Raw genomic sequence first — 27,357 nt, 5'->3', positions numbered from 1 at the left:
ACAACAAGATACATATTTGATTACCAATGGCCTTTAGGGCGAGATCATAAATTAGGGATGGTACACAAATTATGTCACGCTAAATTTTGACTTTTTCGACTCCCTCCCCCTCTTTGTCACGTTTTTTGTATGAGTCCTCTGAAAATTTTGTAAGGCTTGTCACGCTTGGCTTGACCCCCTCCCCCCTTGGAGCGTGACGTAATTTGTGCATGACCCCTTAAGAGAGAAATAAATGTGCATTTTTCGCGAATTTTACAACAGCCGTGCGGTGTTTTACATCCAGCGGATCAGTTAATACAGAATCACAGACAAACAGACGTAACACTTAGAACAAATCTCGATCAAAGTCATAGTCACGAGGACATGTACGCCCAATGCTTAAATCGGTTTGATGGCGGTAGTGTGTAAACGTCACGGATTGCGCCACCTACCATATATTTGAATCAACCGTTAAAAAGGTGGTCGATGCACAATGATGAGAGTGTGACGTCTGTTTGTCTGTGACAGAATATTAATACGAAAAGGGTTGGTGGGTCTCAAACATGTCCATTTTCCGCGTAATCAAATTTAAAAAGCGATCCCACAGAAAACTGTATGGCCTCCCGTTTCACCTTAATGCAGTTCAAACGGATACTTGAAGGTATTTTTTCCACTGGACCAACGATGACAACACGCGAGCAAACTTCATCAAGGGGTACTTAAACGGTACTGCTAATGCTACTATCTTCTGTAATTATTAAGGATCGAGTGAGATTATCAAAATTAATAATTCAAAAACTTTAAGTTTTAGGTTTGAACCTTCAGAATTTGTCATGTGTAATCCTCATTACAGATTGTTCATTGTGTTAATTTTAACAAACGTTGATTGTTTAATTTAAGTTATATCAATAGACTGCAGTCTTTCAAATTATTCCCCAACAATGAATTACAAACCCTCGTCCATCGAAGCACCCCCCGATCCGAGGAGGAGAAAATCAGTAGTTCGGGTTTGTTTTCGAGTCGCGTGTGAGGTGGCTTTTCTCGGTGTCCTCGCGATCGCGATTAAATTTGGGCAGTTCCAGTGACCGTCTGTCTCGAATCAGCATCTCGCACGCAAGACGTAAACTATTCCGAACCGTCCGCGCGTTGGCAAATTATGGCATAGACGACCTCCAGTGCCGCAAATCCGTTCCGATTCGGAAGCCAAGGAAAAGTGCACTTGTGATCTTGTTTCCCCTTGGTGGAGAGAAAAACGCACGCTGGTCCGTCGTCGTCCTCGTGCCGAAAAAAAAACCGTAAAGAAGAAGAAGAAGCAGCGCGAGGTCGCAAAAGCCCAAAAGCATACCCCAAGCATATAAACATCAGACGAAAAATACAAAGAAAAAAACGTCTCATACCAACACACGTTTAAAAAGCTACGGGACAGAAAACGATAAACGTCAAAATCGAAACGAAGAGAAGCAAAAGAAGTAACTCAGAAAGACAGCAAAACCAAAACAAACACCGCCGACTAGCGGTTTGCTATCGGCGACACTCACACAACTACACAACACAACCCGATCGGCTGCTGGCTAGAAAGAGCGAATCGAACGGGAGTACGCTCGCACTCATACTTTCATTCATTGTTGGTTCGCGATTGCGACCTAGGACAGGACTTGTCAGGTACTAGTGCAAATTTGAAACCATTTGCCTGTCAAAAAAGACCACTTCTGATTGGTCGTTTTGGCAAAGGCCTACTTTCACATCGTTGAGTTGGATTGCAACAGGGCACTTTGTTGCTAGCCCGGCCGTGTTGCTAGTTCATAAGTTAGAGTTTTTATTGAAAGTTTGAAAATGTTTCATGAAATCTTTTTGCTACAAATCAATCTATATTCGATGTTTGGTTTACCGCATGTGCTCCTACAATACTAAAATAAATCAAAAATACTTAATCGAGTGCAGTATAATAGAAATTGTATCAATTTTCTCTAAAAATAACGCCGGTTTTGAATCTAACCTACTTTAAAAAAGAAGCTAGCATTCGCTATTGCGCTAAATGAATGAAGCATGCAAGAAACAACCAAATTGTGAGCCTTGATACTTGAATTTGTTCAACTGATTTGCTTAAAAAGGATACTGGTAGCACTGGCTTTTGTATCGTCAAGGTTATCGATTGAAAATCAACGGGGCAGTCCTTGTTGAGCTGTCACGTCCTGTCCTAGATTGCGACGTCCCATTCATAGCGGTATCATAACGGTGTGCGTGGGAAGCGGAAGCGTTGCCAGTTTGCGGGTAAGATTACAGATGCTGAATATGTTGATTGCAAATCAATAAAAAATACTGCCTATTTGGAAATGAAAACATTTAACCCTCTAATACCCAACCCCGCCTTTGGACGGGGTACACTTTGGAATTTTGTGTATTTTTTTTTCGTAGCTCGGGAATTAAAATGATTTTATTTTTGGCCTAAACCTTGACCTTGCGTGTTATGAACGCATATAAGAAAAGTTTTTTATGATTTTTGAAACTTTTTTGTATTGAAAATTGTTTGAAAAATTGTATTCTTATATAACCTACAAATGCCTGGGATTCATTTAACGTGTATTATAAAAAATCGTAGCTTTTATATTTTTCTACGATCAACCTATAACAGAAGAAGAGCCTGATGGTATTGAAATGATTTCAAATCTGTTTTTCCGTTAGTTACACGGAAAATAAAAAATGTTCCAGAAAAAAAAAATAAAAAATTCATATTTTCAAAAGTATAGTAAAAACTCAAATTTTTATTATTGTCAAAAATCAGTAACCATAAGAGGCTTCAAGAAAAAATTGAAAATGATAGGGAAGTTCGAAAATAAAAATAATAAAAATCAAAAACCAAAATTCATAAATTTGCGAAGAAAAATAAATCATTGCCCAAACCGTGTTTAGAATGATTTTAGATAACGAAAAATAATATTTAGATCGAAAACAAAAATTTGGGTATTAGAGGGTTAATACCGAATCCATAAGAAATTGATTATATTGCATAACGTCTAATATATTAATAATAAGATATTGTTGTCCGAACTTAAAGAATTGTTATATCTGCGCGATTTTCGCGGATTTTAAATTCAATTTTGACCTTTCGTGCAGTTTCAAGTATCAACTATCAAAATTATTATAAATAGTATCAAAATTTAAAACTATTTTTTCGTAATGCTCCACGGATGTCATTGCAATAATTTGCAATGATGGTTCAGATGAAAATTATTAGAGGGATCGTCCAACAAAGGAATTATTCCTCTAATTCCTGCAGTTTTTCTTCATTACACAAATCAAGTATTCAGGGCTGGTAGCAAGTCACTTTTTAGTGTTAATATGTTTCGGCATATTATCAGGTCCTCTTCTCGAGCGGAGGGACCGCCAGGGCTTAGTAGTTACTTATAAACCAGTGCTGGTTGTGGATGGTTCAGTTCGTTTACACGAGCTGTAGTTTCCTTTGTACCAATCAGTAATGGTGGTTAAGTTTCAAAGCTAACGTGTGACAATCGTTTTAACATAAGAATAGGTGTTTGGTGGAATTGTGCGTTGCATTCGTCGTTTTAAAGTTAGTGATTATGAGGGTGCTAATAATAATATTTGGAGAAAGAAATGTGTGGTGATGAAAATATTTGAAAATTGCATTGAAAGTGATTGTGATAGTTTTGTTAAAAATACATACATAATAATACTAATATGAACCCTCAGTGGTACGTCTGTTTGTCTATGCTACTAGATTATTGATGGTTATAATACATTCTGCAATCATTTCTCTGAATATAAAAACTATTGCCCAGTTCTTAACACATTTATGATAAGAGTGTTCATAATGACAGTGAGTGCAGTAAAGTTTATCAAAATGATTTTATTTTCTTTATTGATCGTAGTGCTAAATCGTAGTTTGGATAGTTTTTTATTAACCATCATATTAGATGGTAAATGGTAACAAAAATGAATTATTATGAAAGTAGTGCGATGTAATTTTGATATAAAATTGTAGCTGTGAAAATGAAGTGATATAATGGAAAGTATACATATATGGTGTGTATTACGAAAGTTAATGAGTGATAATCGGTGATATTAGAGATAGTAGGGGCCCAGATAGCCGTAGCGGTAAACGCGCAGCTATTCACCAAGCTGAGGGTCGTGGGTTCGAATCCCACCGGTCGAGGATCTTTTCGGGTTGGAAATTTTCTCGACTACCCAGGGCATAGAGTCTAATCGTACCTGCCACACGATATACACATGCAAAAATGGTCATTGGCATAGTAAGCTCTCAGTTAATAACTGTGGAAGTGCTCATAAGAACACTATGCTGAGAAGCAGGCTGTGTCCCAGTGTGGACGTAACGCCAGAAAGACGAGACGACGAGAGATAGTGTTAAAAACAAAAGTTACGACAGCAAAAGTGTGGTAATTATGTGACTGTGACTGATGAAATGAAATGGGGAATGAGGTCCTTTCAATACAACTATTTCGTTCTTCACTTCAACCACTTTAGTAGCATTTCAAGTCTTATCATAGTTTTATACTGGTCTGGAATACTAGACTGCAAAACTACGGCAAGGGTTGATTGCTGCTAGGGTACACAGTGACCATTTGAGCAACATTGCTTAGGAACGTCTGTGTGATGAATGTGATAGAGGCTTATGAAAGGCTTGGGCAGGAGCTTAGGGCAGATTAAAAGTCCCAGTACTACCCCTAACGCTACTGAAAAAAAAAAATAATCAAAATGGGCTTTAAAGTCACTTTATATTGCTTTAATCTGCTTGCATTGAATCCTGGCTAATGGCATTTTTCTCAGATACCGAGGAATGCTTTAGGAATTCTAAAGTAGATATTTTAAGTGCACATGTTATAATTTTCACATAATTTATGTACAACATTCATCTAATTTGGTTTGTCTCGAGTTAGTCAAAAATCAATTATGTTCTGGAGTAACTTTTCGTGTTGAAGAAGGATTTAATGCTACAGAAAATCTGCGACAAATTTAGTCTGAGTTTCGATTTTTGCTTGTTGTTGAATTTTGGATTCCACCATATATTTTTATTCTGAAACTCATCCACGATTAACAGGAATTTCGCCAAAAATTCTATTAAGGTGAAGATAAATCGAAGCCAACACTCAAATTTTCAAGAGCACAAATCTGGAGAACTGAACATTCGTTTGAGCTGAAAAATTAATCACCACTACCTAGTGATCAATCGATTAAGTTTTCAGCTCAAACGGAGGTTCAGTTCTGCGGAATCGTGCTCTTAAAAAAATTAGGTTTGGCTTCGATTCATCTTCACCTTAAGTGTTTGATTTTCGGAGTTCATGTGTTTGAAAAATACCTATCAAGGTCTGCGTTTAGATTTTTTGTAGACATAAATAGGCGAGCTCTGGCGATTTTTCTTTGCAAAAGTGGGTTTCTGGCGATTCTCGGTCGGTCCAGGATCTTTTCGTAAATGAAATTTCCTTGACTTCCCTGGACATAGAGTATCATCGTACCTGTCAAACGATATACGAATGCGATAATGCCAACTTTGACAAAGAAAGCTCTTAGTGTGTAATGCCAAGAAGAAGAAGAAGAAGAAGATGAAGGTAGATTCCTTACTACAATATATAGTAGTACCACATCATCATCACTCTGGCAGTTTAAAATTTTAAGCAAATGACAATTTTCAAGGATTCTTCATAATACTTGATATTGCATGGGCTTGAACAAGGAGGCTAATAGTTACAATTCGCACTGATTTTAAAAAGAGATATTTTTTTGGCCAAACTAGTTTTTTTTGTATTTGCTTGTTTTTTTACCTTTTTATACACAGGACAAAACATTTGCAACTTTTTCGATTTTGCATACAAAATGGTCAACTTTGGTAGACTAGATCTCAGTTGTTTATAACCGATTTGAACACAGATATAACTTGAATTTTAACATATATTGTCGATCTATTTTTCCAATTACGAGTTCATACGCAATAACTGTTTGATCAAAGTGAATTTTCTGACGAAAAATTATAAATGATTTATCTGAAAATAGGAAAGCCCCACACACAAACTATCTTCGGCATACTTGATCATATAAACAACTTTGCTGAAGATACCATAAAGCTATTCCTTCAACTTTTTGAATTACGTAAATTATTTTTGTCAAAAAAACACTTTAATCAAACCGTTACTGGTTTTGAACTTGTGATCGGAAAAATCGCTCAAAAATGTATGGTAAAATTCATGTGATATTTGATGTGCTGTGAAAATTTCATGCAAATCGGTTTATAGACCTGAGATCTAGCCTACAAAAGTTGATTATTTTGTATGGAAAATCGAAAAAGTTGCAAATACTGTACGTTGTATAGAGATACTGAAAAACTTGAAGCTTTTTTCCTTGAAGGTAGTTTATTATACCATTTGTTTTGACATGATTTCTAATCCCTTCAAGTTTAGAGGGAGGTCCCTTTTTATCTTGAGAGCTGCAGCTCTGCTTCACGCCAATCGTATCCCGGAGCACCATCTTTGACAATATTCTCTCAAATCCTATTAACAAGTACTGAAAAATAGACATTACACCTATTGAATTTCCATCGAAATAAATTATTAACAATTTTGCGAAATATATAGGGTGCCGGTACTAATATTCAGGCTTAATAGAACCTCCTCTGCGAGGCAAAGAGGAGGCGATTTTGACGTTTTTCTGAGGAGAAAAAATTGAACTAAAAATTTTCAACACATATCCTCAAGCGATTCAAGTGAGAGTACAAAAAAATGCGAGGATTTTTTCTGGTACTCTCCTCTCTCTCGTTGCGATGCTCACCTTTACTCACGCTTCAAAAGTACTCTTGAGCTTCCCGCCCGAACAAGACAGCCCTCGGGGAGTTGTGATGGCAATCATTTTTGATGGAATTTTACTCTGATGTGTTTTGTGCTGCATCTTCCTCGCTCAATTTTCGTTACTTCTCTGCTTAACATTTTTTCGCTCCCTCGTAAAGAGGCAAAGGCAGCACGCTGCTCTAGAGTGTGTCACCGAACTCTGATGATGTTGAGGAGAATAATTATTATCAAGCCTGCTAATATTAAATAACCTAAGGACCAAAATTCATAACAGAATTCATGATCTTTTTGTAAAAAGCGAAGGATTATAACCTCTTGTACTATGAAAAAATATATTACAAATAAGAAATAACGGTAAATGTGTTGTTGTATGTTCTTATCTGGTAGATCACAGCGGAACACGGTTTTGTTTCCACCACCAGTATAGCGCTATTTAAAACAGGATTGCTGAATCCATTGCCATTTTCAGAAATATCATAGCACGTCTAGTTTTTGAGATATTGGCTGTTAAAAATGTGAAATTTGACTGTTTCATCCAACTTGCATGCAAGTTTGCCAGCTTGTATGGCAATTTATTTGCTTAATTTGCCTCAGAACTCAAACTTCATGTGTACAACAATGCTTCTAAACAAAGTTCATAATACATCCGATGCTCAAAAGTTAATTTTTGTTGGTTAAGAAAAGTATAGTATTTTGTCATATAAGAGAAACGAAGAATTTTGTATGGAGGCTACAAGCATGTTGAAAAAATCGATTTAATCTAAATTTAACAGTGAAATTTCAACCAAATTATATCTGAAATGAAAGTTAAAGTCCTATTTTGCATGCTTGGTGAATTAGATCCCAAAAAAAAAGATAAATCATTGTTTAGTTTTTATGTAAACATTAATTAAACCAGTGTTTTATGCAACTTTGGCGACCTGTAGCTAAAAATTGTGACGTGCTGGAACATTTCTGAGAACGGCATCAGATTTAGCAGCCCCATATTTACTAGAGACACATAATTTGATCCTTGAGACACGCAAAAATGTCATTTTTGTTACGCTGTGTAATAGGTACTTCTTCTACTGACTTAAAACCATTTCTATTGCCCTTCTTTAACATAATGTTTATGCCAATGAATGCACGATTTTCAAATGATGCCATTTGAATTTCAATCCGGCAACACTGGCGCCTTCCGCACGACGAAGTAGTGGTGCTAGGGCCCAATCTTGCTTGGCCAGCTCTCCTCACAGACCGTAGGGGTACGAACGAATCGACATAAGCTGCAAGTGCCAAGGAAATTTCCTTCCCTGAAAATATAAAGTGAACCCACCAGCAGCAGAGTGGCTCGCAGGTAACTATTGCCTAATTCCCCCCGGAGGCATTCGCCTTCGAATTGCGAGCTTCTAGCAGCCAGCCGCTAGCAGGTCAGTTCCAGTTCCGTTCGTTTTCTTTTTCCATTTCGGGACCCAACCAAATGTATGTGACCATTAGGGCAATTTGTGCCCCCTTCGGGGATGACAGCAGCAGCTGCTCGTCGTGTGACTGTGCAGTATAACAATAAGACAGAAAATCTCAATAGCCAAGTATTTCGCAAGAGCCTTGGGAAGTCGAGGTGACTGTGTTGAACCCCATCTTAATTCCCCTATCAAGTGAAACTCAGCTGAGCTCAGCTTGGCGAACGAAGAAGTTGCATATTGGCCAAGAGTGGATGTCGTATACCTTTCTCCCATCTTACACTGCATAAATTGTCTGCGACTGTCGGTAATTCAATTAGCATCACCAAAGAAAGAAGACCATTGAGAGCAGTTCTGTGGTGAAAAGTTGACAAGATTGCCATTATGAAGGTGTCTGTCGGTGCTCTGAAAAAGAAATCATAAAAATATTCGCTTCCCATACACATCACGGTGTTCCTAGAATATCGAAGCGAAACAATATGACGACACCCTTTTGGTGTGCTACAGCTATCAATGGTCAGAGGCACATTATGAATGAATGAATGAACGCCCGAAAGGATTCATGGCTGCCATCGTCTCTGTCAAAGCATGGCAGCAGACGATTGAGCAATGATGATAAGCCAGTGGATGATTATCTCTGTTTTAGCAGTGTTGAACTTTGCAGTATTTCTCATTATCGTACTGTAATGGTGCATCAGGAGCACTGTAATGTTTTTCGAATGATTTTTTTTATTGAATGCCATTACCGTCAATAGATGAAATATTTAAACACGTGGGTTCAAATAAGTATTCACTCGATTCTTTTTCTACATGGAGTATTGATAGGGTACTTGATATATTTTGTTGGCCCACAGGCTTTTATTCTGGCCCACGGTGTTATTTTGTTTTTTTTTTTGTATCACTTTAAATTCATCATAAATATAAATGAATTTAATTGATATTACTGCGATACTGATTTTTCAAGAATATAATAGAAATAAAGCGATGGGCGTAAATTTTGTTCTAAAAGAGAATCGATTGTAATCCCCGTCCAGAAGTCTAGGTTATGCCCAGTATATGTGCCCCATTATATACTTTCAAATAAGCCATATACAATTGAAATTGTTTGAAAAACGACATAGATATTAAAAAAAATATTCAGCGCTGCAAGTGACCCCATACTTTTACACGGTATATCATACTACAGGGTGATCGAAAACGTTTGAACTAAAACTTGAATGAAAGTTTAATTTATAAAAAAGGGATTTTTGTGCCAAAATACTGCATGTACCCTTCATAGAGAATTAAAGTTCTAATACCGCACTGAATGAAAATGTTGGTCGATGCAATGCTTAGATAATTACCTGTTTTTTTTTTGCGAAATTTCACGACCTCAAGTAAAATTCTAGTGAACAAAATTCAAGAAATGTTTCAACCAAAATACCTACGAAATAAGATCTACTTTTTGCCAACGAAATGAGCCCTAGAGAATTTCAATCAGACGTGTAATCACACTGATATGAACAAAATACTTGGTTATGTTTTTTTGGGTTGACCTCAAACTTTTGAACGGGAATGTAAGAGATCAGGTGGTAAAATCAAGCTTGTTAAAGTGAAAACGAATCGAAGAACCAGACAGCCAATAACACTGTAAATTTAATCGATAAGTTTTTAGCTTGAACGGATATCTGATTCTCCAGATTTGTGTTCTTGAAAATTTGAGGTTTGGCTTCGATTCATCGTCACCTTAAGGTGATATGATTATTTGGTCACTATTGCGGTATAAGAATTGAATCCTCATTATGAATCGAAAATTCTATTTTCCATGGATATTATTTATTGATGATGATGAAAGCTTATAATATTCCCAAGAACCAAATGAATGCTTTCTAAGAACAGTTTGAAACAATGCATCAAAATATCCTATATTTTTAACCTATTCCTTTTATCTATGGAACGAATTTCGTAAGCGTGATTTTTTAAATTTAGAATTAAAATAATAGGACAGTGAAAATAGCTTTCTGTCTATTATTGCGGTATATGTATATCTCATTCAAAAATTCAAAATTTCAATAACACAGCGCAACAAAAATGACATTTTTGCGTGTCTCAAGGATCAAATTATGTGTCTTTAGTAGATTTGGGGTTACTGAATCTGATGCCGTTCTCAGAAATGTTCCAGCACGTCACAATTTTTAGCTACAGGTCGCCAATGTTGTATAAAACATTGGTTTTATTGATGTTTAGCTAAAATTTGAAGTATATTATATCAAACTTTTTTGTGATCTTATCCATCAAGCATGCAAAATGGGACTTTAACTTTCGTTTTAGATATATTTTGGTTGAAGTTTCACGATTAAATTTAGATTAAACCGATTTTTTCAACATACTTGCAGTCTCCATACAAAATTCTTCGTTTCTCTTATATTGCAAAATACAATACCCAGACAACCAGAAATCGCATGAAAGTTCACGTTACAACTCGTTTATTCATACTAATTACATCATACCCGCAGAAAACCGTGGATAAACTCGTCAGATTGATGAATTTCCTCGCATAAAACACTTCTTTTCTGAGTTCATTTGTACATTTTGTTTCGTCTCGTACACTCGTACAATGTAAGTCGAATCAATTCGTAGCAGCTGTCAAATCAACATTTGTTATCAAAAGTTAAGTCACATAAGATCACAGGTTAGTTCGGTAGAATATTTATACACTCGCATTGTATGTTGTTATTCATCACATAATATATGCACGCATATCGCCTCCACTTTTGTACGTAGAAGGCCTTTTCGCGACATCTTATAAGTGAAATTTTGCACATATAAAGCCTCCAGGTGATTTCGTTATACGTACATTTTGGTTGTCTGGGTGCTTTTCTAAACCATCAAAAAATAACTTTCTTGCTTCAAAAGTATTAGAAACTTTGATGATAAGTGTTGTTATACACATAAAGTTTGAATTATGAGGCAAATTAAGCAAATAAATTGCCTTACAAGCTGGCAAACTTGCATGCAAGTTGGCTGAAATAGTCAATTGTTGCCTTTTCAACAACCAATATATCTTCAAAAGTATTAGAAAGTTTGATGATAAGTGTTGTTATACACATAAAGTTTGAATTATGAGGCAAATTAAGCAAATAAATTGCCTTACAAGCTGGCAAACAACCTTTTCAACAACCAATATATCTAAAACTAGACGTGCTATGATATTTCTGTAAACGGCAATGGATTCAGCAACCCTTAATTAAGTAAATAGATGTATTTTGATGCTGGAGACCGCAGTGAATCAACCTCAGGGGTTGAATTCTGAGAAAATTGAGATTGAGCGGTATGAATAAAGTGAGTGTAAATTTGCGACAAATCTGACATTCCCTCTCTGTACATGATTTTATGATGATTTTACATCAAATACTTACCTCTGTGCAGGCATTGCAGAATTCGCTCTCATTTGAGAATGAAGCACGATCAAAGCAAGCAAAGAAAAACATCCCATCTGTTGCGGTCCACGATCGTCATTATATCGCAAGGTGTAACAAGTCTGATAAATGGAAGCAGCGAGCGAGAGCCCCAAAGAGAGAGCTATGATAAAATCCATTCTTCTCGCTTGTTTACCGTTGAGGATAGGTGTTTTTCTTTACTGGCACGATGAACAAACCACGAACTTCCAATAGCAATAGTGCCCCCAGGCTTGGAGCATGTTTAGAGGGGTTTTATCATGCACTACTATCCCCCCAATCTGATCAAAGTTGTAGCAGTATACGATAAACAGTCTCTCATAATGTGCATCATGTTATGATAGTTACAGAGAGCGATACGTGAGAGATTCTCTCAATTTTCTCAGGATTCAATCCCTGCCTCTGTGTAGTTTTCTATCTACGCCATTACCTGTGTTTAACGAACTTTAGAAATTTAGCTTGAAATCTTGAAATCAAATTAGGAATCGTAAAATTCATATTGCGGTAGAATATTGATGCTCTCAATCATTATGTGTGATTTCTTAACAACATGGTGGATTCCGATGATGAATATGAAATCCTAAGTATTCCTGTGATATCCTCGTTCCCTGAAATTCCTAGAATTAAATATCAGTTCTCACAGCAGAAGAAGGATTGAGGAAGGAATTTTTGGAATTCTTGAATTTCTGGAAATCTCTAGGAATATTTATTTTATTTGTTCTATGGCTGTAGCGGTCATGCGACTCAAAGCTAGCCATTTCAAAGTCAGTATATATGCTTATAAGCATCGTCCTGTATTATACCTAGCTTCTCTACTGGAGAAGGGTTGGCTCAAATCTTTGAGCTTTGCTACCAACACAGGATTCATTTCCATCATTTGCTTCTATAGACTCCCTTTAGCTTTGAGTCGCATGACCGCTACAGCCATAGAACAAATAAAATAAAACAATCATGGTCGATACTTTCTCCTATGAACATTTATTTTAGAATTCCATGGAAGCCCACTTCCAGCTAAGTTTCTTTTGAAAATATTGTATTTCATTCGATTAGTAGAAAACTTGCAGTCGATTCGATCTGATGGGTCTGAAATACAGGTGAAAGTGTTAAGATTCGTATGGGAATTTAGTGACTCCGGTGGTAATCGTTAAATTTCAATCGAGATTTCCCTGGAACACCAGGGAGATCAATTTGAATCTAATGATTCGAACCGATATCACAAAAACTCCCATCGGAATTCAGAAGATATTTACCGATATTCAAAAGGTTTGTACTATAATTTATTGCATGTCTATTGGTATCCCAAAATTCCTACAGGGATTCCAGAATTCCAAAGGCAATCCGAGAATCGGGGATGTCATAATTCTCACAGTAAATTTCGAATAACATAATATTCAAGTATTAATTCCCTTCAACAACCATCGTAATACCATAATTCATATGAAAATTCCAAATTTCTGCGGTAATCTTACCGGAACATTAGATTTTTCTTCAAAATTATAGCATTCCTAAGGAAATCTCAAAATACCTTTCGAAATATCGAAACTCTCATCGTTTTCCCATGATTTTTACTCAAATGTAAATTGTTCCATTCGATTCCGCAGTTCCAAGGAATGTGTAGCAGCCTCTGAAACAACTTTATTTATTTATTGTCGTCAATCATGTTTGTGGACCGTTACAGAGAATTTCTTATGCGCTAGTTTCACTAATACATTCATTTACCTAATTTTCCTTCTTAAGATAATGTGCGGAAGTATTGTTTTAGCTTCGCTTTGGACCAAGTTAAGTCGATTAAATCGTAATGTTTATTATAAGTAGTCACCATTTGATTCATTGGCCCGAATTTTGCATAATTAGTACGGTGATAGTTGATTGCAAATAGTTCTCGATAGAGTAAACGTCTGGATGGTACATACAAGTTTAATTTAGATAATAATTCTGGTGAATCAATTTTTTGAGAAACAATATCGTTTATAAATGAAATCATTGCATATTCACTCTTAGTGTTTGAATATCAATCAATATAAAGGGCGAACACGAAATTATTGCGACACTGAAAATGTCATGCCAATTCTCTTATAATGTTTAGAATCAAACAAAAATTTTAGGGTAGTTTTATACATATATTTACTACAAAAATCAAAACAAAAGTTAATTGATGGAGCCTTGAGTGTGAAATTGAAGGCATTTTCGCTTGATGCCCTCCATCCGGTACCAGTTTCTCAGTTTTTTTTTTTTTTCTTCATTTTCTTAACATGACCTTCTGGTCTTTTCGGTGATTTTTTTGACAGCTCAACCATAGATCACCAGAGTTCTGTAATTTAAATAAATAAATTAATTTACCGAAACAGATCTGTAATTCACAGAAATACCGAAGTTTCGGTAATCGATGCGTTTTTGACAGTGTGTCAGGAGTGAAATTACAGAACTCTGGTGATCTATGGTTGAGCTGTCAAAAAAATCACCGAACCGTCTGTGAATCACCAGTATTACCGAAAACTGTAAAATGTTCAACTGAAGTTTCGGTAAACTGACCCATAGATCACCGAAATCAGTAATGTGGCAAAAGTGTCAAACTCTTAATATTTTTTTCGTCGTCATGGTGAAAATGTTGGCAAGCCCATGTTATACCGAAAAAAATGTGTTATAAGGATTAACCAAAGACGGAAATACGATAGAGGTGAGTAAAAGATAGCTTGAAAGTGATTTTTATATGAACTAACGTTACTCTTTGTGGCAGGATTACAATCACCGCTACTTCTGCGCAATGCTCCCGCAGCCCAGCACGAGTCACCGTAGAATTATTTCATGGATAGATTTATGTTGCTAGATCATGATTATATTACTAGAAGATTAAATAAACGTGAAAACGTGAATTATATGTTTACGTTGTTCTTTTTCCTAATAGCAATTTGGTTATCCGGAGGAACAAACCCATGCACCGTATTTACAGATCTACGGTAAACGTTCACCGAAAGCTCGGTAGTTTTGACAGCTGAGGTGCAAATCGTAAATTACCGAAAGGTCAGTAATCTATTCGTTTACCGAATCGATTACCGACCGTTCAGCTGTTGAGATTTCGGTAATGAGATTACCGAAGTCGGTGATTTGGTCTAAGTGTGTATGCAAAACATTGCACCATCAATAATCTTCAGACTAAGGAACTATTTCGACAACTCTAGCGCGATCTAGAACTGTCAAAAGCTGAAAAAGTAAACAAAAACAAAGTACGCCTCTCCGTTTTCTCATATGATGTAAATTTTCACTCCTGGAATTTAAGGTTTTTATGACTAAAAAAATCAAAAATCTATTCAACTGCGTATCACATCATATCTTTAAAGTATTTATGATAAGTAGACGGAAATTGAAAGTATTTTAGTTTTCTAATTTCTTAGAACACATGATTTGAAGATGTTGATCCTTTGGGGGTAAAATGAACCACTCGAGATGGGGGTAATATGAACACCATCACAGGGTGAATACTACCGGATTTTATTTGAGATGCCGAGAGTTTTCCGGAGAAAATACAAAGACATACATGGGCAGCCATCCAAATGGTCGCGACTAAACGTTCCATCGATTCCGGATTGTCCGTGAGATATGCATTGAACATGTACTAGATGCCGAGCATCATGCGACAACCCGCTCAATTTGAATGGTGTTCATTTTACCCCCACTACATGTTCATTTTACCCCCAGCATGTGTTCATATTTTTTGGGGGCCCAGATAGCCGTAGCGGTAAACGCGCAGCTATTCAGCAAGACCAAGCTGAGGGTCGTGGGTTCGAATCCCATCGGTCGAGGATTTTTTCGGGTTGGAAATTTTCTCGACTTCCCAGGGCATAGAGTATCTTCGTACCTGCCACACGATATACACATGCAAAAATGGTCATTGGCATAGTAAGCTCTCAGTTAATAACTGTGGAAGTGCTCATAAGAACACTAAGCTGAGAAGCAGGCTTTGTCCCAGTGGGGACGTAACGCCAGAAAGAAGAAGAAGATGTGTTCATATTACCCCCATTGTATGTTCATTTTACCCCCAAGTATATGTTCATATTACCCCCGTTACATGTTCATTTTACCCACATGTTTGGAACATTGACTCAGTGGAAAGAAATTTTCAAAATTATAATAATGTTGATAAAATTCTATTTCCATCACAATATTTCAACTTGTTACATTGCATAAACATCCTTCTTCAATTCTGAGCAATTGAAAAAGGATCTGACAGCTTCATAAGCAAGAAAACATGAAAATTGCTTAGGGTGTTCATTTTACCCCCAGTTCCCCTATGTAGTCCAGCTCTCTTCTTTGCATTCTGGACGTAGCTCTGCGACATGTCGATCTTTTTAGCCAAATCACGGCTTGAGACGTTGGGATTTGCTTTAATCATCCGCTTCACCTTCCCCTCCGTCTTTGTGTTATCCGGTCCCGGTTTTCTTCCAGCTCCTTTGCGTGGTCCAACGTCAACCGCTCCTGGAAACGCTTCAACACTCTGGAGACGATTGAATGGTAAATGTTCAACATTTTTCCCAACTGCCGGTGCGACAGGTCAGGAAATTCCAAGTGTTTGGAAAGAATTTGTTCTCTCGACTCGCGTTGGTTCACTCCATTTTCGTTGAATCGAAAAACACAACTTCGAGTTTGACAGCATGTAAACAGTACACATCAATGAGAAAGTGTGCAAAATTTGGTTGATTTTTACCCAATGGTAGAAAAGTTATGCCATGTTGGATGTGACGCAATAATTTCGTGTTCGCCCTTAACATCTAGCTTCGTAAGATGGTAATGGAAATTCGGTCCAACCTAATTTGCGAAGAGCATATAATAAAAATTGTTTTTGTACCGACTCTATCCTTTCTTCATGCACTGTTGAAAAAGGTGACCAAATTATGCTGCAATATTCAAGTACTGATTTAACATATGCAATAAACAATGTTTTTATTGTGTACGGATCATTGAAGTTATAAGTGAAGCGTTTAATGTAGCCTAAAGCCCCAAACACAATGTGAATGGCAGCACGGTACAACGTGCAACGGCAAAACGGAAAGTCCATTTTGATCTACACTATACTTGTCAAATCCATGTTAAATCTGATTGAGTCGACATAGATCAAAACATTGAAATGTCATTCGAGTCGGTGTTGCCGTTTTTGCCGTAATACCGTTACATTGTGTGTTGACCCTTAACATATTATAGTGATGGGTGTGATTGTTTTGGCAGTGATTTGTATGCTATGAAAGTAGTATATGGAACAAGTTGCAGAATGATTTTTACAGCACGAGTCGTAAATTGTCGGGTGGGATAATTATGACGAGTGCTGTAAAAATCGAGTTCTGCAACGAGTTACGTACAACATTTTTTGCAATTTCGTAGAATAGCACTTGAGGGAATCAGAAATTATGTCGGAATACATTCACCATTATTTTACAATTCCTGATAAATTGTTGTGTTATGATTCATTACGCAACTTGAAACAGTTGCGTAACGAGAAAGCGTTGCGTAATGAATCATTACAGTACTGGTTTCAGTTGTGTAATGACTTTTCCCGCACTGCATACTTCAGTGCAGGAAAGTAGACCGTTTAGGCGAGTATGTTTAAAACTACTACACTTCACTTTTTGCAAAAAATAAAATACCAAAATCACTTGTAAGGCGAGCAAATACCTTTAAACTCTAATATGTTGCTTATCTTGACAGATAGGCCTATTTCGTCTGCGACTTACAGACTTCTTCAGTGTCGAGTGCTCGAGTCTATTACGATGAGAAATTGCAAAAAGCGTTAATTCGATTCGGTATTTGTGTTTTACGCACTTTTACAATAAAGTTTACCATGATGCCTTCATGTATTCTATTTCCCTTATCTGTCTCCATCCATGCGATTCAAATAAGCGTCCCCCATGGAGGGATAGCGGCCTAAGAGTATTGGAACAAATTGGATGGCTCAATTTTCAAGTTTTCTCCTAGTACATTATATTACGAACCAACGGTGTGAAAAATAGTGATTGATCGATGTTTTTTCTTTCAGCAGCTTTCAATGCACACTGTGTGATTTTTGTTCTGTGCGGAGACAGCCCAGTGCGCGTTATTTCCGCGAGCCTATCTAAATTTTTAATTTTCCCCGCAATAAATAATTGAACACATTCTCCAAACTTTGGGTATAAGAGCAAAATCGGATACTGGGGTGAAAGTGATGTAGGCATTTCCTCCACTGTCGTCACTCTCTGCGCCTGTGTTCTCCGTGCCATTCAGGTGTTCGTCGTAGTGCTGCTTCCATCTATCAATCACCCCTCGTCCGTCCGTCAAAGTTTTTCCATCCTTATCTCTACACATTTCGGCTCACGTCACGAATCCTTTTCAAGAAGCGTTAAACTTCTCGCAGAACTTTCGCGTTTCTTGTGAACGATGCAGCTGCTCAATTTCTTCACATCCCGCCTCTTCCAGGCGGCGCTTGTTGTCCCGAATAGGTGGGTTTGCTGCTATCGTTTTTTTTATATCGCTCCTCGTTTTGTCGCGTTCAGGCATAGGGTTGTGCACAATATGCATTTATCGGTATCGGCGATAAAATTTTGATTCAATATCGGTATCGGCGATATATAGGATTTGAAATTATCGGTATTGAACCGATATCCGATAATTTTAAAAAGATGGGTGTAAAAGCAAAATTGATAATTTTCCACATCAACTTTTGCATTATGTAGTGCATTTCTTGAATTTTGTGATTACGACATGCAATTCTCAGAGGACATCTAGAATTCCATTGAATCAGTTTCATTTCTTCAATATAATTAATGAAAATAATTCTGATTATCGGATCGGCAATTGTTTTATCGATATCGGAAAATATCGAGTCATGAGATATCGGATATCGTATCGATAATATAGGCCCGATAAAATCGATATTATCGATCATATCGATATTTGCACAGCCCTATTCAGGCATGGCAGCCTACGCTGCATGCTTCTGCTCCAAAAACTGCCAGCATTCTTCGTCGAATCAATCGTTACATGCCCTCCTTTCCAGGTACCCGACAAGACTCTCGGCTTCGTCGTTGAAGGCTGCTTTCATAGTACTCCAGCAGGCCTGACGAGAGACCTCATAAAGCTCACCCTCTTCCGGCAACGCTACCTAGTGATGCTGGGTGTATGCGATGGCGACAATCGGTTGTGTCAGTCGCGCTAGGCTATACAGAGGCGGGCGTCGGTACCGTACATACTATAGTGGTCAAAGTCGATGTTAGCGATGATAAGTTCTGACGTCGGTTATATAAAATAAGTGCCGTTGCCGTGTATTTCGATCAAAACGTGATGCATTCAGTATCAGTACGTTCAGTATCATCATGGCGTAACTGCTTTGATATTTGCCAGAATGAATGTTTTAGACTGTTAGTTATGTTCCTGGGGAAAGTACTTATCATCCTTCGCCATCGTACATTGTAAAATGTTTCGCAAATTGGCTGAATTTCGTATACTTGTCCAAAGAGAAAGTCGATTAAGAGAAACCGATCACTTCAGATATACCTGCACGGTGAAAATGAAGCACTCAAAAGTGAGTTCATTCTACTCAATTTGGGGGGTGATGGGGCACTGAGAAAAATCTACACGTCAGGGTCGTGTGTTTTACTTATAGATTTGCGCAATGAGGGAAGCCATTTGGATTTCGTCATTGACTTCACGGTATAACATGTGTATCAACATTAGGTTAAAATTAAATCAAGAAAACCAGCTGATTTGCTTATTGAATTCGAAATGTTGCGGCTTTAGATAGTCATGTGTGATAGAACATGAATGCCATGGGGATGAAAAAAGAAATTTGATAGAAGAACTCTTGCTCCCCAAAATATGGATCCGAGGCTCCTCTGCTTGTCGCAAACTCATTTCAATGTTGTTTTTTTCCAAACAAGTGAGTCAGCAACAAGCGGGGCGCCGCAAATCTATAATTTGGGAAGTCCGGGATTAGCATATTTCATTTTATTTGAAGCTGAAAATCTGTCAGTGGAATCCATTTTTACTCTAACACCATACATTATATCCAATGCTGGAAGTAATGCATTTTATTTATAGAAAATTAGAATGAACTCGTCATCCTCACTCGAACAACTTCACTAATAGAAAGAAAAACGAATCCGTAAATTTTCCTTTAACACTTCCAGTTTCAGAATTTGCTTCTTCTGTTTGAAACATGATGATGACTGTCGTTCGACATGAGGTTCGAACGCAATTTAGTTCGCTATGGGTTGATTATTAACAATTTAGAAGTTTGCAACACGGAAATCGACAGCAAGCTCATCGATTTCAAATCGACCAACTTGAACATAATGATCATGACACAAGACAACCATTAGTTAAACACACTGAATCCGTGTTGGGTGATGATCTATGCACCCATAGGTTGAGGCATACGAATTTGAAATGGAAAGCTTCAGGAACTTATGTGGAAACTATGGAATTCATTTTGTCGGTTGATGAATCAGTCCATGAAGCAAAACTAAAGAATTGAATGTGTAACACACACGAAGTTTGTAATAAAATCCCAAAAAAATAGATATAGACGCTCATGAATCGATCCATAATTTTAAACACACGAATCAAACGTGTGGATTTTTATCAGTGGGTAAAAGTTGTTTTCATTTGCAGCCATGCGAAAAAATACCTACTGGCCTACCTACCTTTTCACTCAACCGGCAGATCAAATAACCCAACTTCCAGTACTATGATAGGTGATACTAATGGTCATTTTCTTTGAGGCATCAACATTAATCAGTCGTTGGTAGTTCTCATACATCAGCCGGTGAGCGATAAACACTTTCCAACCGTCGGTCTGAATTACTCCTCCAAGCCAACCTGAGAATTTAAATCTCCATCGAGGCTTAGGCAGCATTCGTACTCGCGTTCCTACTAAGCATAAAATACGTCCTAATCATCATCAGTGCTTCCGAAGTGAGAGCTATGCACTTTGTTTATGTATCTTAAGGACTGTTCATTTTATAAAGTGGACACTTTGGACATGCAATATCTTTTTAATTTATCAATGAAATCGAAATCGGTTTTCTGTACATCGTTCGACTAATATTGTACAATGCTGTGGTAATAAAAAAGTTACCAAAATAATATGATTTCACACTAATAAGGCACAACGTTTAGAACGGTCGATTTTTGGAGGTTATCAAAATCAAGGATTATTAAAAATCGGCAGGAAAATTCGACAATTTTTATTTTTTATTTTCAAAAAATGGTTGTACTTAGAAAGCATCATCAATTAGAAGCTTGCTAAAAAATATGGCAGATATCATAAAATAATTTTTTATCAATTTTTTTTAAAGAAAAATATCTTAAATTTAAATGGAACTGATATGAGTAGAATTTTAAGGTTTAAAGTACGTCCAGACGGAAGTAATAATATAGTATTTATAATAAAAATAACTTACGCCTTCATAGAGTTGCTGATTTAGTCCCCACGTCATATTTTAAGCACAATAGAAAAAAATAATAATTTATTTTCAGAAGACCACTCAAAGCACAATGACAATCATCAAGATTGGGAACACTGCTTGAATTGAATCAAATTTATTTTGCATGTATTATTTTCAGAATGTGTTATTCTGAGACTACCTATCAAAATATTTTGAGAAAAACGCTTACAGTTTGCTCTAGATCGATAAACATGCGTATATAATATTAAAAGTATGGGATTTTTCAATAAAACGACCATAAAGAGTAAATTTGGTACCCAACAATGCGGTTAATACTCAAGATTTTGCTTTTTTTATACATATATAGTTTCTTTAGTAATCTAAACCAGTTTTGAACACGCTTATTACTTTACTTTTTTGCTGGTAGTAAAAAGATGGTGTATCAGCAAATTTGACCATAAGGAATAGATCACTAAAGTGACTCAGCGTCAGGAACTGATGGAATATTATTGATGTTTTTAAAAGCTCTACCTTAAGTTGAATAGTAAAGGATACCAACATACAATTTGTTCATTAAATTTAGGATTTTTTTCATGCGAAAAATAATGCTTAAACTTGACGAACAGTTTTTCTTAGGAGTTTTTGCAAAAACTATTTAGTTCTTCAACCGAAAGAATTTTGTAAGTTTCTGTATTTTCATAACATTGTAGTTGAACGATACACAGAAAACCGTTTACGATTTCATCAATAAATAAAAAAGATATAGCATAAACAAGGTGTCCACTTTATAAAATGAACAGTCCTTATGTTTCAAGGGAATCTTTACTACAAATCATGGAAATATTCATGAATAATTGTTTTTATTTTTAGAAAGCAAATCCAGGAGTTCCTAAGTAAATTTGTTTAAGAGTTCTCAAATGTATTCCTTGTCTGGGAAAGTCCTTGAACAGCTTTCGGAACAATTTGTAAAGTTTTTTTTTTTTTTTTGAAAAGCAGATCTGAATATTTCGTTGAGAAGAATTTGAATTGTTCTTTGAAATAAAACAGGAAAAAGCTTTCGGAGTAGCTATTTAAAGATTTCTTGAAAAAAAAAAACACTTGGGGATATTTAGATGGATCAATTTTGGGATAACTTAGTATGCAAGCAAGATCCTTGACAGAGTTTAGGTGATTATCAAGACAAACAGTTTTTCCTCGCAAGCCCCGGTGACGATTCTTTGAATGATTTTGGTAAAAAAAAACCTGAGAGCTGCTGGAAACAATCATTGATCAAATCAAACAAAATAAATCCGTTTAGCAAATCGTTTAGTCTAGCACGCTCTGTTCCTATTAGGATGTAATACTAGTGTTGCGTCTACCTACTTGTGATGGAATTCTTTATTCTACCTCATAATGTTGATACCTTTTACTTGTACATACCTACGAGGATTTCAGTCCTATAAATAGCGAATGACGAAGGTGCAGAAGAGAGACCTCTCGAATTGTAGACTTATCAATTTACTATTTTATTTTTCTGTGCAGAATATAAAACTATAAATAATAAAAAAGGTTTAAATTATTTTTATTGAGGCTACAAAAAAAAACACTGATGTGGTAATTCTAATTTCTATATTTTACATTGCAGGTGCCGGTCGCAAAAAGTACTCTACGGTCGTCAGTAACGGGTTTAACAGGCACCGTGTTGTGTTGGACATAATTTAACTACCTTTTGAGTGCGACAGTGTGTCACCTAACGCATATTCTGAACAAAGTGCAGTTTTGGTTTAGCCACACATTATTGTATCAAAATGAGCAGCAGAGACAGCATCAGTTTGGCAAAGTTAAAAGGACAAAAATGGCGGCTTTTCACGGATATTTCTAGTAAATGGACTGGATTGGATTGTAAGTATATTCGAACGTTTCAAGCAAACATTCATAAGCAAACTCATGGAAATTTCTTTTGCAGCTGACGATGAGGATATTCCTATCAGTGAGCTCGGTGGAGAACACCGTAGCAAGTCGTCGAAGTCACATAGCAGTCATCACAAAAACAGTAGCAGGGGATCATCAGCTACGTCACTTGGATCCCATGCCAATAGTAATACTCACCGGAACAGCAGTACTAACCGACAAAGAGGAAGCGTCATGCGCTTGGATAAGGCTGATATGGGTTTGTACGGATTGTGTCCAGAAACCGATCCTTTCTATGCTGTAATCTGTGATATATGTGGCAGCGTGGTGAAACCACAGGGCCTTCAAAAGCATATGATAAACCGTCACCATTCCTACTACAGTCACGCTACAAAGAATCTAGCCTCGTTATTACATAACAGTCGTGATCATCACCACAATCACGAGCTGACATCCCGGAGTATCAACAGTTCTAGTGATTCCAGCAGATCTGAGAAGCTGCATCAATCATCTAGCAGCAGTGCTTCGAAACACGAAGACTTGGATAATACACCACTTAAAATCCGGAGCAGTAGTTCCAGCTCTAAGACTAAAAGCAAAAATGGCAAAAGTGTGTCTTCGTCCCACAGTTCCTCACACCATAATGGGAAATCTTCCAGCTCTAGCAGTAGCTCGAAATCGTCCACACATGAGTCTAACCCACCGACAGATTCCAGCAGCACGGTTCCTGGTTCTCGCGATCACCATAAGCACGAATCTTCTTCAAGTTCAATTTCCCAAACCAGTAGTGGCATTTTAGATAAGAAAGCCTCGTTCACCTCTACCTCATCAGGTGTTAGCAGTGATAGCACTTCCTCTATAAACACATCGCCTTCGGGAAAGGGAGGAAAGCGGAGCAGCTCGAAGTTGGCTTCCTCCGCTTCTTCGTCATCATCGTCCTCATCCTCATCGTCTTCATCTTCCTCGTCATCCTCGTCCAGTACGACCAGTGGCAATGGTAGTAGCAGTAGTAGCAGCAGTAACACTTCCACTTCCGTTGTCAGTAACAAAACACAGTCTTCCACCGCCGAGAGGAAAACGGACAGGCGGGAATACGATCCGGATAAGCATTGCGGAGTGGCGACTGTGGATGGTAAACGACATTGTACTCGCCCGTTGAATTGCAAGTCTCATTCAATTTCGTCACGGCGAGCCGTTTCTGGTAGAAGTAAAACGTTCGATAAACTTTTGTCCGATCAGAAGACTGTTATGTCCACCAAAGACGACGTAAGTGTTTTAATGTACGTTTGTTCTGTATGTTTTCTAAGTCAGTTTCTATTTGCAGAACTATATCGAAGTGGAGTCATCAAGCAACTCATCGTCAGGTTTCGAAGTGCGTTCAGCAACTGCCGTTACAGATCCAACCTTCGGTGCAACAAATGAAGGCTCACATCTCAACTATACTCCAGAGAAATCTAGTCCACGCAACGAAAGTGCTCCATCGACTCCGAGCAGTCTGAAAACCTCGAGCAGTTCTAGCATTGCTTCGTCTCCATCAGCGAAGTCGTCGGAGTCGAAAAGCGATCGGTCCAAACACAAAGCTCGTTCATCAAGTTCAACCTCATCTAAACACAATGTGTATCATGATCAACCTTCTTCGCTGCAACAACTTCAACCAGCCTTGGCACCACCATCAGCAACTACACCTGTTACTTCTGCTCAGTCCAATTCCGTTACGCAGCTGCGACATAAGCAGCAACCTCAGCAACAGCAACAACAGCAAATAGCCATTCCGGGGGCTGCTGAAATACTTGCGCAACATTTTGTAGAGGAAAATCCTAACACTGTCCTCTCCGATGCGACGATCGTTATGGATCCTAATACAAACCTGTTGAAACTATCTGTTTCCGGTACCCTACATCCCGCAAATGAGAACGAAACTCCAGAAGAGTCTATCCAGCAATTTACTACTAACCTGATGCAGGAACAACTGACCGTTACGGTTCCACTATCTGTGATATCTTCGATGAATATTTCCGGAACCAACCTGGTCAACGTGAATGCCGGGAGCGACGATCCGAATGCTTTAACAACTACGACGGCTACCTTGAATGATGGCACGACGGTTACGATGCATGCTGGGGAACTTTTGGCCGCAAATGGCACCACGACTGAGGCGGGCTTAACCGGTGCGGAACAGTTCATCCCGGCAGAACTGATCAACCAAATTCCGCTCGTACAGACAGCGGACGGCACTGAAATCCATGATCCTAATCAATACATAACAACTTCGACAGGACAAGATCTTAGCGAACATACGCTTATCACAAACTTTAATGATCAGATCAACTATACTATACAAACCTTGGCACAGAACTTAAACGCAGAACAAATGGCTGGACAAGCGTTACAAACAGATCTAGCTGAGAGCATAGACGACATAGTGCCGACTATTAACTTGCTTCCGACAGCCGCCAATCCACTGGTTTTGCCACAGCTACAAGCTGATCTAGCGGACTCGATCATACTCACTCCCAATCAGTTAACTACAATATCTCAATCCCTTGTCGACCAACATTTCATTGAGAATGTAACTCTGAAACCAGAGTTAGATATATTAACCGTTAATACGCCCGTAGATATATCTAAATTGAACCTGCTGAGAACCGTTGACGACGAATTCATCAAAGAACGCCAGCAACAACAGCAGCAGGTCAACGCAATGTACAACGCTCAAATCGATGAATTCCGTGGAGTGAAGATGTGGTACAGTAGGTTGCCCAAGCCCCTGCATGTCAACAATTTCCAACTACGAAAGTTGGGTGGAGGATATGTTGTCAACCGAAAGCTACAGAATATTCGGAAGAATTTAGTAAACGAATCTAATAATCTGGCCAAAACGTTAAACTCTCAGTTATCGCCTATCGGGGGTCCTCGTAGTGCGCTCAGTTTCAACGCTTCCAGCGTTCGGTCCGGCGATTTACTGTCGCCAATCTCCGGAATGGGTAAGAACAAGGATACCAACAATGGTTTGGGCCTACCGGGATCACCGGTGGGTAACCGCCTAGGACAAGTGAACCGCGGTCAGCGACGGCTTATACTGCCACAGGCTTCGATCAAGAAACCAACCGAAAAGACTTCATGCATGCTCAGTAATGCATACTTTAGAAATTTAATTAACTCAATGCAGCAACAGCAGTCGACTAGCCACCAAACGAGCAACTCCTCGAGTTTGAAGCGACCTGCTTCCTCGTTGACCTCGTTATCGAACAAACGCTTGAAGATAATTAACAACCTGCAAAATTCAACCGCCCCACCCCAGATGCTGCTCCAGTGCAGTGGAAAAGTGAAGCCAAAAGTATTATAATTAGTGATTAGGATCTATAATCTCGACGGCTCCGGAGGCGACACCGACGACAGCGAATAGAGAGTTCAAGATCCTGGAGTACACACAACAAAATGGGAGAAAAGAAATACACTTAGTCATTCGAATGCTAGGCACATGCAAATAAAAGTTGCTGCAATTACAGCCCCGGTTGGCTCTAGCGCGTAAATTGGAAAACTATGGACTGAACGAAGTAAGAAGTAATGTTTGTCTCTACGTATACATACTTATAAATAATTAATCCAGAATATTGAACAAATACTATGGTAGATTTAATGACACATTTGGGGCTCTTTCCTTGGGATGACCTTGAATAATACGTTGTAATGTTTTAACATTTACTTGGATTTTTGTTGCGAACATTTTGTTTTCTTCTATTAAAAAGGCGAGACGATTATATCAAACCAGTTTATTTATTCTGTCAAAAGAAAATACAACTAATACCTAATAGTGAAATCTTATTTTTCAATATTTATCAAAACCGTAGGTACCATCAAAGAAAATAAAACGCCTAATAAAGTCCCAAGAGAAAAGATCCCCTAGAAGAAAAACAGCATTGCAAAGCGTTTTGCTTTCGTTTGTGAGCAGCCTCTCAACTGTCCATATGGTACACGGGTACTAATCACTAGTTTACTCGGATGACCGTTAAACGTAAAAGCATTTTGGATGCTTTGAAGCATGAACCCAATGCTTTTCAGTAGGTGTGGTCATTTATGGCGAATTGTTGGGCACTGACCTAGTGAATTACATTGCAAACGATTTGGCCCTCACTATTGTCCTGGTAGTAAACGGCATAGTTTGTGATTTGTTGAAAAAAATATCATGCAAAGAATGATTTGAGGAATACTGTTGAAGAAGCAAAGCGCCAAAATTAATATTTGAACGATTAAAACAAATGAGACAAGACTAAAATAAATGGCAAAACAATGATTCTGCAATTCAATCTCTTTTTGTAATGAGTCCAAATACAGATAAACCATAATCCCTTGAAATGCTGTTAATTGTTTTTGAAGAAAGAAACCCTTC

The 27,357-nt window shown here is 37.7% G+C and overlaps 1 protein-coding gene across 4 annotated transcripts; it reads left to right on the top strand.

Annotated features, from left to right (window-relative positions):
• The first annotated feature begins 1,531 nt into the window (after nt 1-1,531).
• LOC5574157 (serine-rich adhesin for platelets) lies at nt 1,532-27,323 on the top strand. 4 transcript variants are annotated; one of them, XM_021842738.1, is made up of 5 exons: nt 1,532-1,641; nt 2,181-2,250; nt 22,702-22,958; nt 23,023-24,233; nt 24,292-27,323. In XM_021842738.1, exons 3-5 carry the CDS (start codon nt 22,865-22,867, stop codon nt 26,311-26,313), a joined length of 3,327 nt encoding a protein of 1,108 aa, XP_021698430.1. In that variant the 5' UTR covers nt 1,532-1,641; nt 2,181-2,250; nt 22,702-22,864; the 3' UTR covers nt 26,314-27,323. The 4 variants fall into 4 exon arrangements, with proteins under 4 accessions (XP_021698430.1, XP_021698431.1, XP_021698432.1 ...); XM_021842739.1 differs by lacking the exon at nt 2,181-2,250; XM_021842740.1 differs by lacking the exons at nt 1,532-1,641; nt 2,181-2,250 and adding an exon at nt 7,992-8,127.
• Nucleotides 27,324-27,357: the final 34 nt, after the last annotated feature.

The sequence above is a fragment of the Aedes aegypti genome, chromosome 2 (genome assembly GCF_002204515.2).
Source record: "Aedes aegypti strain LVP_AGWG chromosome 2, AaegL5.0 Primary Assembly, whole genome shotgun sequence".
Taxonomy (NCBI): domain Eukaryota; kingdom Metazoa; phylum Arthropoda; class Insecta; order Diptera; family Culicidae; genus Aedes; species Aedes aegypti.
The sequence above is the reverse complement of the archived record's forward strand: the minus strand, read 5'-3'. Positions and strand labels throughout refer to the sequence as shown.

Excerpts from the sequence above, each read along its gene's own strand:
- LOC5574157 (XM_021842739.1), top strand. The coding sequence starts at position 22,865 with ATGAGCAGCAGAGACAGCATCAGTTTGGCAAAGTTAAAAGGACAAAAA. Across the intron at positions 22,959-23,022 it reads TAAATGGACTGGATTGGATT|CTGACGATGAGGATATTCCT; the intron begins GTAAGTATATTC and ends TTTCTTTTGCAG. Across the intron at positions 24,234-24,291 it reads TTATGTCCACCAAAGACGAC|AACTATATCGAAGTGGAGTC; the intron begins GTAAGTGTTTTA and ends TTCTATTTGCAG.